The sequence below is a fragment of the Dendrobium catenatum genome, unplaced genomic scaffold (assembly GCF_001605985.2).
Source record: "Dendrobium catenatum unplaced genomic scaffold, ASM160598v2 fragScaff_scaffold_621, whole genome shotgun sequence".
Lineage (NCBI taxonomy): Eukaryota > Viridiplantae > Streptophyta > Magnoliopsida > Asparagales > Orchidaceae > Dendrobium > Dendrobium catenatum.
Genome location: NW_021319083.1, coordinates 1,469,920 through 1,487,230, shown reverse-complemented (window position 1 = coordinate 1,487,230; position 17,311 = coordinate 1,469,920). Strand labels below are relative to the sequence as shown.

The 17,311-nt window shown below is 32.4% G+C and overlaps 1 protein-coding gene across 1 annotated transcript; it reads left to right on the top strand.

Moving 5' to 3' along the window:
• The first annotated feature begins 1,689 nt into the window (after nucleotides 1-1,689).
• On the top strand, nucleotides 1,690-16,871 carry LOC110111815 (E3 ubiquitin-protein ligase RFI2). The gene is made up of 6 exons (XM_020843833.2): nucleotides 1,690-2,068; nucleotides 7,428-7,594; nucleotides 11,572-11,630; nucleotides 14,838-14,863; nucleotides 14,966-15,344; nucleotides 16,064-16,871. The coding sequence occupies exons 1-6, from the start codon at nucleotides 1,930-1,932 to the stop codon at nucleotides 16,575-16,577; spliced, it is 1,284 nt and encodes a 427-aa protein (XP_020699492.2). The 5' UTR covers nucleotides 1,690-1,929; the 3' UTR covers nucleotides 16,578-16,871.
• The last annotated feature ends 440 nt before the right edge of the window (nucleotides 16,872-17,311 follow it).

The following is a 17,311-nucleotide window of genomic DNA, read 5'->3' as shown; positions in this document are numbered from 1 at the left end:
ACAATTGGAAATTTGAAACTGTTAGATATCCATTTTGCTATCCGATTTCACCAATATTTTTTAAATAAAATAAATTATTTTATGATTATTTTTTCTGTAATTTTTAAGTCCTGAAATGATTTATTTTAAGTTTATACTAAAGAGCTGAATAAATTAAATATTATATTATTAAAATATCTTAACCCACTTAAAGCTTTTCATTAAAATCCCTTTTCTCTTTTAAGTATTCGGCTAATATAGAAAATTTTAAAGAGAATTAGAGAGAAATAAAAGAGATAGAAAATGAAAGCTCGGATTTGGAGCTCGTGAAGTGATTTTTGTTCGTCGGGCCAGTTAGAAAATTTGCTTGTCTCGCTGTAAGAAATCTATCATATTTTTATTTCAAAGATTTTGTGTTTTTGATATTTTCTTTATCAAAATTCTGTTTCTGTTATTGAAAAAAATGAATAATTTTGTATTGGTAAAATTTTCACATCATAATTTTTTATACATTATAGAGATTGAAATTATGAACATTTTAAGTTTTATTTGAGATTTTTCATTTGGTGATTTTGAAAATACAATGATTTTTACATGCTCAGAAATTTATTTTGACTTCAAAAATAGTGCTTTAGTTAAACTAAAACTTCATAATGTTATTTTATGCAATATATGATAATTTGGTTAAAATTCTAAAAATTTTGAAAATGTGAATTTTTGCTCAATATGATTTTTGTTGTTTACCGTTTGGATATTTTGACACTTTTTGAATTAAGCTCATTATATGAGTGTGAGGCTCGTTAGATTTTGTTTCTTTTTAATCTTGTTATTCTTTTGTATTCAAGACATAATAGTTATGATATGATTATATAGATCTTGAGTATTGTATATGATTTTTGGAATTGAATATAGATATGTACAGTGATGTTTTAAATTATAAAATTTATTCTGTTGTTTATAATTGATAGATGATATTAGATAGCTCTGATTATTGTTTATTAAAAGGTAAATGAATAATTTTTTCAAATTAAATTATGTGACATCACAAGTTTCCACTGATTTGCAATTTCTCGCTAATGTTGGCAATGTTTCAATGCATTTAAAAAATTTTAAAATTTGTTTGGTTAATTTTATTTTGATGCAACCAAATAAACTCATACATCTTTAAAACACATGCATTTTAAAACCACCAAATCCAACGATGGGAATTGAATTTTTTTTTGTTAGGGGCACATATTAGCTTTTTTAAAAATAATCTTAATTTTTTTCATCAAAAATTTTTTAAGGAACAACGGATTTAATTTTTGAAGTTTCCAACTTGATTTTTGCCTCAAGATTCGTGCCCGATCAAGTTAATTTTCGCATGCCGTATCAAAAATATACAATATATATAAAAGAAAATTTTTAAAAATTTATCATAATTTTTATCTATGATTGACATATAAACATATAGATATGTTCATATTTCAAAAAGTAAAGTTCATAATTTTAATTAAATTATTTGGTTAGCAATTCAGTGAGAAGAACATGGAATTGAGAAATTTATTTTCAAAAATTTTATAATATAAAAAATTATAATACTTTCAAAGAACCATCTAATACTATAAATAGTAATATTTTAGTATTTTTTAAGCTTTGACTGATAATCTAAAGAGGAATATTTTTGTATATATGTATATAATGTATTTATAATACAGTTATTCAGAACAATTTGACCTGGAAAAAGTAGGAGGCTTTGCCTGAAGGAATCGCTCCTACCAATTTACAGTTCTGACTTGTCTCAGAGTTTCCCGTGTCTAGCCCTTTATCTCTGACTCTTCGCTCTTCTCCCTCACCGGTCTCCTAGATTCGCCTAGCGACTAGCGAGATTAACCCTGGGGCTCTGATCTTCGGCGAAAGATTAGAAGCCGAAACGCTTCGGGATTTAGGAGTGGTTCCGAGGTGGAGTACATGGATCTCGAAAAGCCAGATCTTTCAGAGGATCGCAAAGGGAGCGTTTCGCCCTCTTGCTCGATCTGCCTCGAATTTGTGCTCGATCGAGGGGAGAGATCAATAGCCAAGCTGCAATGTGGCCATGAATTCCATTTAGGTGCCGAAAGTTATATTTTCTTCAATTAAATACTGTTTAGAAATCCGCATGCGATGTAGTTGAAGGACGCCAAAGTTGAAATTTTTTGCTCTCTTAAGTTTTCTTCTAAGCTTATTTTAATGCAGGGTTACCTAAAAGCTGCGGTCTTTGCCAAGCGCTGTGCTTTTATTTTCAGATTTATTTGTAAAGATGAAATTCCGTGGTAGCTATTAAGCCTTGTCCTTGGGAATAATCTCTTAGGGCTACGGAATATTTAGGGGTTGTGACTTTTTACCTGTTTGTGCAATTCGCTGAAGTCAAGCTTCTCTCATATGTAAAGAAAGGGTTGCCTTTCTGTGTATCTGAACCATGTTGGTACTTTGGTGAGACCCGGCTGAAAAACTGAAGAAATGCCATTTTTCTCTTTAGTTCATCAGTGCTAAGGAGCCAATTGTGATGCATAACACATCAAGATATTATCCTGTGTATGAGGGCTTCTTAGGGTTCTATTTATGAATTTTTCCATTTAGTAATCCGATGTAACGTGGGATTCTGTTGAGGTTAAATTGTCTTATGGGCCATTAGAAAGTCATTGCTAGTTGGGCATGACATAATTGAGAATATTAAGATAGATTTATATTAAAATTAGGAAGTTTAAATTAATGAATGATTATATTAGATGAATTATTATAGTGACATCTATTGAAGATAAGAGAATTTAGAATAGACTTATGTGATTTGGACATGATAATAAATGTTAAAAACGCACTCATTAGGTGAATAAAAAAGTCAATATCATAGGATTAGAAGGAGGAGTAAGCCTAAGGTACATGAATGGAAGTTGTTCAAAACGATTTGTGTAAAATAGGTTTTACTCCTCTGAAAACACTCAAGAAGAACTAATAGAACTTGAGATTGATAAGTTATAATAAGGCTAATGATGATGATGATTTTTATTGCACCTCTAATTTAGGTCTCTTATTGTTGTGACTAGTATGCACTCTTTCAATGCATGTAATTTTTCAAGTGGTCAGAACAAATGTATTTTTTCTCAAAGGTTTTTTAAATAAATTGATAGAAACTGTTAATTAAGCTATTTTTGTCTCTTAAAAACATTCAAAACTGATGCATTCAGCAACTTTTTTGGTATTGGGAATTGCATAGTGGTTTTAGTTGGGCCAACATCACATGTTTGTTGTTGTTAATTTAGTTTCACATGATCAATCAATGTTAGTCACATCTTTAGTATACAATTGATATAAAAGTTGGTTTATATTCCAATAGCGTAATTTATTGATACTAGTATAAAACTCTTATAATAGTGTACTAGTTCGGGAATACCATTTTTTATTTCAATGATAGAAAAGTTATTTTCATGCTAATTGGTTACAAATAAGTGATACTTATTCACCAGGAATGATTTATTGTTTCACGTGATTAGGGGTCAATTTTTGACACGTCCCGAAACACGACACGAACCCGACCCGGAAAAATCCGGGCCCGAAACGGGTGGGGTTCGGGTTGAACAAATCAACCCGTTTTAAAAATCGGGTCGGGTTCGGGTTGACCCAGTAAACCGAAATTGACCCGAAAGTGATATAAAAAGTCATATTTGACCCGAAAACCCGAGATTGATCCGTTTTGACCCGATTTTGACCTGAAAATCGAATATTGACCCGATTCGACCTGAAAATTAGCAATTTTAGGTCAACTTCGGGTCATTCGTGTCGGGTCGGGTTGACCCGGACCCGAATCGGGTAGGGTTCGGGTCCAGAAACCTGACCCGTTTTTTAAAACGGGTCGGGTTCGTGTTGACCCAAACAGTACCGGGTCAGTTCCGGGTTCGACCCAAACTCGACCCGCTGACCCGAATTGACACCCCTACACATGATTGGTATTTGTTGGTTTGATTTGTGTTAATGGATGACGTCCTAGTTCTTTTATGGCTTTGGTTTAACATTATCACTAGAAAGGGATTATATTCAACTCAATAGAGTGTTTTCTTTTAAATTTCATGTGCTATTTTTTGATAGAAAGATAAAGTTCTATATGGAGTTGGAGAAACATCTGTTTTAGGTAATATTTTTTCAAATAGTCGTAGGTAATTTGAACATACACAACGAATGATAGAAAATGCACCATTAGAGAAGTTGACATAGTTATTACCTAAGGATTAGAAATGAAATGGGGTTGATCCATGGTAATATGGATAGAAGTCATTAAAGTGATTTGTAGAGTATTTGTTTGAAACCTTAGTAAACACTAAAAAAAAAAAACGGAGAATGAGGATTCATAAAAGTGACTTCAAATAATTGGGATAATGTTAATGATGGTTTTTTTTTTATCATTTGTTTATAAAGTTCTAATATATTTTTGGGGGATTTACACACATACGATAAAAATTTGATATATTTATCTATCAACATCTAAATTTTTATATTTACTTATGTAAGACTTAAATCTTTAAATCACGTAAAACATACCACCGATACTAATTTATTTATAGTAAAACACACCTTTTCATGCATTTGCTTTGATTTGATTTAGACAATAAAATGACATATAATATAAGTAAGTTTAAATGTTTAGTTGTTAGATATGCAAATACATAAAAAATTTTGTGCTTTGTATGTAAATTCCCTTTTTTATTCATATTTTATATTCAGATCAGGAGAGAAATCAGTATAGCTCAAGCGGAATAATACCTTGTTTTGTGTGAGAGATACAATACTTGGTTTGAGAGCAAGGAGTATTAGAAGAAAACAAATATTTAATCCTTTTTTGGTGGACGCAAATTTTGATGTAGTGGAGAAAAAAAGATCTTATGTGTCCGTAAGAACCTTGTTGGATTAAAGAGTGCGGCTTTTATTTTTGATGATGTTAATCTCTCAGTTGGACGTTAAAATGAGTACAAGACCTACACAAATTGTAATTACAAATTCTAAAAGGATGATTATGAACTCAACTGAAACATTGAATCTCTTTCTTGTTTTTTGTCTTACATTTCTTTTTCTATCTTTTTGAATCTCCCCTGAAATTGATTTAATTTTTCTTCATAATTTTTTTTTTAATCTTTCTCTTGGCAAATATGCAAACCTTAGACTCTACTTTGGATGTCAAAGATAATGCCACCCAGCCAAATATTTGGCATTAATTTTTTTAATCATATGTTGGATGAAAAGTGAAATGCATGTAAGTTGCAAATGCTTTATAGTTTGAGTATAATGGCTTTTTGAAGTAGAATTCGTTATTGATACTAAATTTATAACATTTGAACTTGCAATGATCTGGATGCCTAAATTGTGGAAGATAAGGAGGATGGTGCTGAATATTTAATTTACTTGCTTATTTGTTTTTACATCTAATTTGTTGTACTTTATATGCTTATATTAATTGGACATTGGGAATTGCCTAGATAGGATTATATATGGTCTTCTGTCTTCATTTGTATTTGTATTTTTTTATGTTTTTTTTTTTTTTTTCAGAAAACATATCCTCAAATTTTAACGAATTTTTTAAAAAAAATTCCATTCCATTATTCTATATTTTATTTTAAGCATGCTTAAGCATTGTAAATGGAAAAAATGCGGGGCTTATTCTTGATGCCTTTGCACTTTCATTCTCCCTATGGATGGATAAAATACCTTACCTTATTTATTTCCTTTTTTAATAAAGTAGTTATTAAAGTTATTATGGTTCAACAATGGTTAGTATTATGAGTAACTATTTATTTATGGATTGTGTTTTTTACATCATGATAGGATTACATCTTGCATCAACATTATATTTATTTATTTTTATGGTATTGGACATGCTTATAAGAGATATTCATTATGAGGTGCTTTGGAATGTGCTATTTATGTTTGGTATGGTTATTATAGTTGAGGCTTCTTTTTTAGTGAGAAGTTACAACATTGGAAAAAAAAAAGGTAGAAAGATTAGTAGAACAAGGACGTTATATATATATATATATAGTTTTTTTTTTAATCTTCTGAGCTTGCTAGTTTTTCTTATTCTTCCACTACTACTATTTCATGTTTATCTTTGTGTTGAATTTGAGTGTGTTTTTTTTTTTTCCTTTGCTTTTAAGAGTGTGTGAAGAAGAATAGTAGGGCTTAAAAAGATGTAATTCAGTACTTTTATTGATTTATTTGCATCAAGGAGAAATTTGAAAAAGGAACCCAAACCTTGTATTGCGGTGTTGCATTCTTGAATGTAAATCTCTCGTATGTTTTTCTTGCATATAATATCATTGTTTAGAAAAGAGAATTTTGAATTAGATGGAAATTCTTCATTTCAGGCATTCAAATATTTTAATTCAATGCAATGTTTAAATCTTATTGAATATATGGCAGCTCGCTTTTTGTGCAATTGATATATAGTAATACTGTAATAGACATAGTTAAACATCATTCATTGAAGAAAAGCATTATAAATGTATTTGAAGTCTACCAAAATGTTGCTAATATTTTTGGCTCTGAACAATCGACATTTTAATAAGACACCATTAATTTTATCACTATGAATGAAGGTTCGAATACTCAAATATAAATTTAGCAAAAAAATCGAACACTCATTGAGCACAACATTCTTGTATCTGTAATACAATCTTATTATAGAGTGAAATTTGTATGCTTTGAATAAATTTTGATGGAGTCAATCTTTCCTGCTTTTTTACAATTGAATAGTCAGTTTTCATTATGATCTGACAAGACATATATATTCTATATCTACAATAAAAATTTTGAAGGTTCATGATGAGTTGTCAGCTGTGCAAAAAATTAGTACAATATAAATGTAAGTTCGAGTTCTTTTTCTTATGGGGCAAGCAAGCAGAAAGTTAACTTTTTGAGAATGCACTTAAAATTAAAGCAGAATATTATGAAAAAAAAGTGTAGTCTATCATGAAAAAATCTTTTGTATTGCTTGTGAAATACCCTAATTTTGACCATATATCAAGAAAATATATCCAACATCATAGGAGAAGCTATTGTGTCCTTGACATTATTATAGAAAAAAAGGCAATGCAGGGAAACTGTGGCATTAAATAGGTTAAAAATGTCTCTCTTGTGAATATGCATCTATAAGATGGGTTGAAAAAATTAATTTCATTGTATTAGGAAGAACAACTATAGGTGAGGGTAACATGAACATAAGTTGCACAAAAATATTTGCATGAAAGAGGTTTAATACTTCTTACAACGCAATTGGAATGAACGGAGCATGAAGATTTGTAAAGTTGACTCTAAGTATTCATCTAAGACTAAATATGATGGTGATAAATAATTTAATCTTTTTGAGTTTCCTTCATTGTCTTGATTTACTGTTTATTTTCCCTAAGTTTTTTATTTACGTGACCATTTCTTTACTATTGGTTCAGATTGTATTGGGTCAGCATTTAATGCCAAGGGAGCAATGCAGTGCCCGAACTGTAGGAAAATTGAGAAAGGCCTTTGGTTATATGCAAATGGACTTCATTCGTCAACTGATTTTGATCTTGATGGCTGGATCACTGAGAATATTTATGATTTAAGTTATTCAGAACTGGTAAGTGTCCTGTGTGATCTGTAAAATTTCTTTCCCAAAAATATCACAATGTTACTTATTTGATTTGGACTACAAGTAGACTATCATCGATCTAAAAACTTTTTATCAATTAGCATTGAACTTGGTTGTGTAGATGCTCATATTTCTATCTGGCACATTTTAGACTTGGACTCTAATTCAGCGATATTCTAAACCAACCTTAATTTGATCGCTTTATAATTTTTTCTCTATAGATTTTCTAATATTGTACATGATCATTAAACTTTGGCGTTGGCTTAGAGTTTTTATTTGTCATCTATGATATAATAAATTTTAAATGTAAATACTGTTATATTTAACATTTATCTCTGTGCTTGTTTATAAATTAAGGGTCATAGATCTATTTTTTTCCAATTGTTAGTGATTCTCCTTTCGAATATATCATGTCTCTGTCTCCTGGATTTAAATATGCTTTTAGTGAATTAAGTTGGACTGATCCTTTTTACAGTGACTGTCATGTATTAATTGGATCATGGTGCCATATGGGACCAAAGTCGAAGTTGATGAGATCCATTGTTGATTTTTAGACCATCTGACAGAAACATATAATGTAAATGCGTTTTACAGAATAGTCTGAATTGGATACCCTTCTATTTACCTAAATTTAAATCTTGGTCCAATGCCCTGACAAGTTAAAGCTGAGATCCCCATCAGTTTGTTGAGAGAAGCTCAAATGCATCCCCTGGGTTTAATTGTTAAATGCATAACTTTGAGAATAGTGTAAATAGGTCTTTTTGGTATTTGTATTGACCCATCATCAAAAACAATAGCAACCACAGCGAAACACATCCAAAATACATGAAAAATATTAGAAAAAAACCATCCTTTCATACTTATGCATGTTTCTTGACTTCGTCTGTAACCTTTTGGGAAAATGAGAGTGAAAGGTTGGAAATCACTCGGGAAAAAACCTAGTGACCCATGTTGATGATACCATAATATAACTATTACATGAATCATATGCATGTTTCTTCACTCTGTCTGTAACCTTGTCAAGTTTATACAAGAGGAATGAGCCCAATCAAAACCTCTAGCAAGCTCAAGGCTCAAAATTGTCATCGAGTAATAATGATCAACTCATTACTATACATTCTCATTTGTATCCTATCTCTCAGTGCACTTTTTTTTTTAAATTTCTTTTACTAGTAAAGCATTCCTTATAAATATCAGCTCTAATTCTGTTATAATACCATGAACTTTTTGTGAGGCACTTGTAAATAAGCATGGAAGGATTCCATAAGAGAAGATATCAATGCACTTAAAAAATCGCACTTGGGAGATAATTGAACTACGAAAATGAAAGAAAATGGTATGATGCACATAATTTTTTTCTATAGAATGTGGAGCAAATAGAAGTCTAAATGATACAAAGTGAGATTGGCAGTTAAATTATATGCGCAATTCTATGATATTGACTACCAAGAAACTTTAGCTCTTATTTCAAAAATGATATGCATTTAGTTTCTCTTGTAGCCAATTGTGGATGGTCTATCAACAGTATGATGTAAATACTATTTTCTAGCATGAAATGTCGAAGAAGCCTATCTACTACTTGGATTTGATAGTTCTTTCAATGTGTGCAAATAAAAAAAAAAAAAAGCTCTATATGTTCTTAAATGTTCTCTGCAGATTCACAAAAGCCATGAATTAAGTTGGATATAAGCAAAGCCAAGCAAATGATACATTCTTCATAAAACACTACATTGATGATAAAATCTCAATCCTCATTCACATATGTTGACGATATATTTATCACACATGTTAACAATAGAGAAAATGCATCTCTTAGGAAAAAAACTTGCTGAAGAGTTTGAGATCAAAGAGTTTGACAAATTCAAATACTTATTTGGAATAAATTCTCTCAATCAGAACAAAGAATATTCCTTTCTAATATGAATCCCCAACTGAATTAGGTCAAAAAATTGGGCACAAATAAAAAAGGAAAAGAGGTAAATATGGGACAATATAAAAAATTAGTTAAAAAATAAATAAATAATCTCTCACGCTCGTCCAGGCGTCGCATTTACAGTGGGTCTCATCAGTCAATTCATGCTCAAATCGAAATAGTCTCATCTTCAAGCTATTTATAGAATCCTTATATATCCTAAATTAATTTCTGCTAAAGTAATTCTCTGTAGAAAGCTAGTATTTCATAAACTAAAGGGTATACTAATGCAGACTATACATGATTGTTAGTAGCAGAAGATTCATGATGGGATACCATATATTTTTGGCGAAAAATCTCATGAAATGAAGTAAGAAACAGCCTATTTTTTAAAGATCTAGCAACTAATATGAATTTAGAGCTATTGCCTAAAGAATTTGCAGACTTCTGTGGATCAAAATTATTTTGAAAGTTTTAAAAATTAAATAGAAAAGGCTAATGACGATATATTGTGATAATAAATTTGATATCAACATTGCTCATATTTCAATACAACATGATTGTATCAAGCATGCGGAGTTGGATGGACATTTTATAAAAGAGAGGCTAAAACTTTGATTGATTTTCACTTCATATATGTCAAAAGGGAATCAACTTGCATACATTCTTACTAACGGTCTATGCAAACCAAACATTCAAAAACATTGTTAGCAAACTTGGAATGATATATTTATACCATTAAGTTTGAGGAGGAATGTTAAATGAACATGGGACTCACAACTCAACCAATTATGGTAGGAATCCTTGGGCACATGGATTAAGGGCTTTAACCATTAGACCGATCCTCTAATGACACTTAGATTGCAATTCATGTGCCGCCTTTTTCTTTTATAAACTTTGGCCCTTCTTGGGACTTTTTCCTTTTTGTTATAAATAGTTTTAATTTATTTCCATTATAAAACTTTTGAAGAAATTGAGCAATAAAATTTAAAGTAAATTTTCTACTTTTCTTCTTTCTTACATCATCTTTCTTAAGACGAGGAATGATGCGCTCAAAGTTTAGTGCAAGAAAATGATATTCTGTCTATATCCTTTGTGAATAAAATTTAGATGTTTGTCAGATCCTATCACGGAACTTTGGTATGCTGAAAGTTTAGTTGCAATTTTCTATTAGAGCTGCAGAAATGCTAGTTCATTGTTTAGCAAGCTGAATCATACGTAACCATGAGGGCCCTTTGCTAACCAGGCGCTGCCTAGGAAGCAAAAACAAGTTTCTAAATGCTAAAGCCAACTAATATTGGACCTTAAAGTTTATTTTGGAGGTATACTTGATTAATGACTGTTCAATGTGCATATTAACAAATTCTGTTGCATATTGCGTTTTGATTACATGTGTATCAGCTGCTGTATGCTCATTTTTTCTTGTCTATTTTACTGAATTATGGTATTTCACAATATTGTGTTTCCAAGTGCTTTATACTTTTTTTTAATACTTATCTAAGAGATGGTGATTGATGCAGTTTTGATGAAATTTTAAGGTTATATTATTTTAGTGCATACTTATATCTAGCATGCAGTAATATTAATGCTTTTCTTGTTTCGTGTCATACTTATTAATATTAATATATCGAGGTCCATCAGTTATGGATGGCATAGCATTAAGCATTAATTCTAACTGTCGGAAGTATAGAGCTTTGATGGTATCAAAGCCATGTGTTAGTGGATTTATTATTCTGTGCGGAGTCCGGACGGCGTCAGAAGACTAATAAAAATGCACCACGTCACCCCAAAATATACCGCGCTCGGTTCTGCTCTGTACCGAGCACGTAACCGGACGTGAGAACCGTCCGGTGTCTGCACAGAATAATAGCTTGTGTTAGTGGCGCATGCATCAAGTTGGTTGTGTGGTCTTCTTCCCTTTATATATATTTTTCACTATTAATATGATATTTATTGTATAATTTATAGTATTCTTATAATTTTGATTATTTACAAGTATTTTTTGAAAGTGTTAGATGGTTCATGGCCGTAATTGTGTTATTTTCTGTTGCAGCCATTTGGATTTCAGTGGTGTCCTTTCCGCGGGTTTACCAGACTAACAGCATTGTTAGAGTAAGTTCCTTTTGCCTGCGTTGGAAGTTTCTGTTACTGCACATCTTAATCACAAATTGATTGTTATCACTTTTCATGCTATTGCACACGAGATGACACGTGGCAAGGAACCTTGAATTCTACTTTTGCAGAGATGAAAAATGATTTCTTGATCTTTACATCTAATGTAAAGCAGTTTTCCAACTGTTATATTATCATTTCACGCTGATAAATAGACGCAAATATAATCCAAAGGAAGGAAATAAACTTGGGAAATCAGTGATTGGTTTTAGATGTTTTGGATGGGAACGGAATTCTACACGTGCATGAATTAGTTATCTGCAAACTGTGAGCAGCTATGCATACAAAGACCTGACCTTAACTAGTTTACCTCATTAACATTCACAAAATCTACTTTATATTTAGTACAGACAAGAGGTTAGGGCTGTATTTCACTTTATTGTAATTCATTTAGAAAAAGGTCACATTGCATAGAGATCTTCTTAGCTTGATTAAACTAGAATAAAATGGTGAAAATATTAAGAGTATATTTCAAGATAAAATTACATTTAATAATGTGTAACCATGCTTTATTGCTCCTCTCTTACTCTCTCTCTCTCTCTCTAAAAGAGAGAGATTGAACGTTCAGAGGTTCTAGTAATTAAGATATCGCTCTACTACTAATTCTTAGCAGATGAGCTAGTGTTAGTTTGAGGTATGGGATGTCATTGTTTCTTGGTTGTTGGTTACAATCCTCATTAGTTTTGATTTGAGCAATCAAAATCCTTATCTTGCAAAATATGTTGATGTGGAGTAGGAGAGACCATTGGTGAAGAAGATAGCGAGAGTTGTGGCCAGTGGAGTTCTACATGCATGTTATACTATTATTGAACGTGATTCACTAACCTCATTCATTTGTGGATATGGCAAAGTTTTATAGCGGGATGATGTGCAACTTTCATGTAATGGTGGCTGAGAACGGAAAATGGAGGGATTTCAGATAAATTAAACACAGTTCTTTTTTTACCTTAAATTGGATTTTCTTAAAACTAGCCCAAAATTTGGTTACATTGAAGTTGTTACTTGAGGTTTTGGCCGAGGTTGGCACTCCTTGCTAAAAGGCCGTAGGTTTCCATGTTCTGATGTGATTACTCATGCCTTTATTTGTTCTTTTGCACTTCAATGGATAATAGATTTTTGCGATTTTGTATTTCTTCTCCAGCCCAATTTGACGCTATCTACGCGTCCCTTATTTTTAGATTCCTTTGTTTTGTGACTTCCAAGTGCTATCTATAGTTGATCCTTTTATTTTCAACAATGACTACACTCAACTGTCACGTGTTCTATAACTTTTTGGCGCTATCTATGATTGTGTTAGACCAGTCCATTGGACCGGTCGAGCCGGTCCACGCTGGACCAGCCCAGACGAGAATGAGGCGGAATGCCTCCGCCTCCTATTGTTGCCGCATGCGCCGCAGGAGCTGATGGAGCTTTTTAGGAAGAATTTTTAAGGGATTTGGGAGTGAAATTTGAATGTAGGGACTATTTAGGGATTTCCTTTTGATTTGTATGCATTTAAAACTTTGTTTTCCTAGGGTTAGGGCATCTTGATTTGGCTGAAATTTGAGATCTCTTAGATTTAGGTTTCTTTTGGACTCTAGCGGCGTCTAGAGATTTGGGAGAGATTGATCCTCTCGAATTGAGGATCAATTGTATCTTGTTTGTTTTTCTTCCGTTAGTTGATGTCTTGCAATAAAATCTACTATTTTCCCTGTTTTCATTAGATTTTGGAAGACTCACTGTTTTTACGAAGATTGATAGGAAATACTTGAGATCTACAAGTGTTTTCTATCAGATTGACACCCTATTGTTCATCCACAGTTACCTGCAATTTTTCTTTGCATTGTGAATTTCAACCTTACAGGTAATTGATTACTCTTTTTATGTTGAAGGATTTTTGGCTTATGTGCTATTTTCAGAAGTTTTTATTTTGTGATCTTCTACATCTTGCGATTTTTGTATGTGATTCCTTTGTTCTCCTAGTTTAGTAGCTACTATGAGATCGCCTATTTCCCGAAAATGTGGCTGATTCTATTGCACAACTTCTTCAGCTTTGGTGGCACTTCTGTGATTCAGTTGCGGTAGGTTCAAGCCAATTTTCAGTTGTTTTTGTAGTTATCTACAGGGGTTTGAAGCACACACACAATTAATTAGTGGTTGAGTAATTTTTTTGGTTGAATGTACAATTTCTTTACATTTTATGTTCAGTGTATCTAAATGAGAAACTTGAAGAAACTCAAGAGTTTGTCTCCATTATCCCAACAAGCAGAACATCGCACACAGCCTTCTCCTTCTCCACTTTTTCATTCTAATCTTTCATTTGTTTTAAAAATTCATTTTGTATAGTTGGATTTGTGCCAATTTTCGTTTAAATAAGTGTTGGAGTTCCAATCAAGTCTATGGATTTTTTTATTCTTATTCTTATACTTAATTTCTACTAGAAGACCATTGTGTTTCTTGCGAAAATTGATCACCATCATTTTTTTTTTCTTTTTATCAAATTAGTCAATAATTGTTTTTGAATAGTAGCCTGGCTTGTGAATTTTGGGTGCTTATTACATGTTTTTTGTATCCAAGTTTGATTTTCATCAGAAACTTTAGATCCTTTGATATCTTACATGATATTTGATATTAGAGCTTAAAGTTGTGTCACAATCTGAACTAGAACTGAGGCTCAAAAGTAATTTTATTTAATTGTTCAACAAAGGGATGCAATTTAGAAAATTGAAAAAACAATTAGTTGTGTTAGGAAAATATGAATCAAGTTAGAGAAAAAATTGAAGTTTTGAAAGAGCTCATTTTCAACCTAATGAATTAGAAGTCGGTTTTAATCTTGTTATGAAAATGATAATATGAATGCTAAATTGTTAATCTGACTAAATGATAGGAAAATGAACTTTATAGAAATAATTAAGATAATGGACTTTATAGAGCATTCAATAAAGTGATATATGGTAATAATAGAAGTTAGGTGCATGATTTGAATGATAAAATAACTAAGAAGTAAAAGTTGAAGAGTCAACATTTGATGGAAGTATGAATATTTGTATTTCTTGCTACCAACAGAGTCAATGCAATTATTTACTTTCAGAAGTTAAATTTCTTATTTACTTAATTGCGACCATTTTGTTAAATGGGACAGTTTATTTATGCCTTTTTTTGTGGCAGGGAAGGAGACTCCCAGCCAAATTCATGTAAGTTATTAATCTTTCTTAGTTCTATAATTTTAGCTAATTGTTGTATATTTCATTTTATGATTGTTTCTTCTTTTTGTCTCCTCTTCTTCTCTACCAAAGATCACGACACTTCGGGCAGCAGTACATTTTCAGATCTCTCAAGCTCTTCTACAAGCTCGCATGCTTGTCCTTACTTAGCTCTTCATCATGCCATGAACGTTGCACATTCAAGTACTTCTGTCTCTGTTTCAGAGAATTCTCCATTCCATCGGACAAATCTGGGCGTACAATCGTCAGTTGAAATGCTTAACCTCCACAATTTCTCTTCAACTGAGGCACAAAACTCCAATTGGCCACAGCAATCGCCCTCACCTTCCATGTCTTTGGTTGGAAATTCTGATCATTCTACGTCTCTTTATGGTATCAGGTTTTCTAGGAATGATACAAGTAATCAGCAGAGGTTAGGATCTTTTGTACAAGCACATCCCCTTCTACATGGGTAAGTTTCCTTCCCTTATCCCAATATTTGTTTTTTTTTTTTGTAGAGTATATGCGGATCATTAATAAGAGTACACGTTTTAGATCTTTTGGATTTATTGTTCAGATGGGAATATTATTAACAGAATTCATGTTGGATGGTTGAAGTGGAAGAATACATCGGACTTGTTGTGTAATAAAAAATACATCTCAAACTTAAGGGAAAATTCTATAAAATGGTGGTGAGGCCTGCAATTCTTTTGGTGTAGAATATTGGCCATTAAAAGAGAAGCATAATACTAAGTCAAGTGTGGCAGAGATGAGGAGGTGGATGAGTGGTTTTACCCGTAGAGATAGAATACGAAATGAGCATATACGTGAAAAGGTTGGAGTAGCTCCAATAGAAGATAAGATTAGAGAGAGTCACCTTAGATGATTTGGTCACATAAAACGGCAGCCTTCCGATGATCTGGTTAGGAAAGTAGAGGTATTGGATTTGACATATGTTAAGAAAGACAGAGGCAAACCTAAAAAGACTTGGTTAGAAAATATTAGACATGATCTTTCTCTATTAGATTTAAACGAGAATTTGACTTTTAATAGGACACAATGGAAAAAAAAGATTCATGTAGCCGACCCCACGTAGTGGGATAAAAGCTTGATGTTGTTGTTGTTGTTGTAATTCTGCTTCTAATACGCTGATCATCTGATGCAATTCTGCTTCTAATGTCTTTTCTGCAGGTCCATTGCACCCCGAAATGGAAGTAATCTAGTAGCTTCATCAATGGGGCCGCCGATCATAGGGGAGGTCAGGGCCCATGCTAGAAGCCACGGGCAAGCGGTTTCTTCATCGTCTAACCGGGCTGCTCCTTTTGCTGCACCTGTAAGGAGGCCGAGGTCAAGGGGTGTAGCTCTCGTATCGGCCCCATCATCGGCCGATATAAGTGGATTATACGGAGTTTCTGTTTCCAACTCCACAACCAGAAGCCACCAAGATTCAGATAGGCATTTTGATCGCTACTATGGCTGGGGTAGAGAAACCTTCACACCTCTTCCATGGATCCCTCTGGAAGGTGAATCTCAGTGGTGGAGTCCCTTCAACCCTAACCAACCTCCTCAATCTGGGAGTTTTCTTCAGCGAGGTGGCGCTTCCGGTGACAGAATTACTCAGAATCATTCGGAAAATGGTTATCATCAGCGAATGCCATTGCCGCCTTGGATGCCGCCGCCGCCGCCACCTCCTCCGTACATGTAATGAGCATGATGAGGTTTGAGATCTCTCTTCCTGTTCCTTGTCAATGTCTCCCTCCCATGTTTTTACATGAAAACTGCTTTATTTGAATGCGGGGGACCGAAAAACTTTTGCGTGAAGATTTTTGAGAGAATTTCATTATCTTTCTATTTCTGAAGAACAAAGAGCTGGGATGTAAGAGCTTAGCTTGCTATTTAGTTGCTTGGCAGGAGAACTGAATGTTTATTTATCTTTCCTGTTCGATGTATAAATTGGAATTAAATTTAAATTTTGATTTGGTTTCCGAATTATTTTTAACCGTTTATGCCCTTTTGATTCTCTATAACTCTTAATAATTTTGCTTGTTTGAGATGGTTGTAGATGGTGGTGTAATTGCTACGTGAAAATTTATTTAATTATATGATTGCAAAAGGTAGTTTTTTAAGAAATAATGAGAAATAAACAGAAAAATGATAACAAAATAAAATTATGATTATATTTGGAACAGGCTCTTGATCAATTTTATAGAATAAATATCTATTAAAATATGCAGAACATTTCGTTTATATAATATGTATATATAGATGCGGCATGAACGAATCATAGAAAGCGGAGCTTCGGTCAATAAATTAAAACTTCCTTGGTAAATCATTCGTATCAAATTACAAATCATTTCTATCTTCTAAAAACATGCTTTTTTGCTAATAAATTTATTATTTTATTATTGAAGATTAAATTATATTTTCTTACATAATTAA

Excerpts from the sequence above, each read along its gene's own strand:
- LOC110111815 (XM_020843833.2), top strand. The coding sequence starts at position 1,930 with ATGGATCTCGAAAAGCCAGATCTTTCAGAGGATCGCAAAGGGAGCGTT. Across the intron at positions 2,069-7,427 it reads TGGCCATGAATTCCATTTAG|ATTGTATTGGGTCAGCATTT; the intron begins GTGCCGAAAGTT and ends CTATTGGTTCAG. Across the intron at positions 14,864-14,965 it reads AGACTCCCAGCCAAATTCAT|ATCACGACACTTCGGGCAGC; the intron begins GTAAGTTATTAA and ends TCTCTACCAAAG.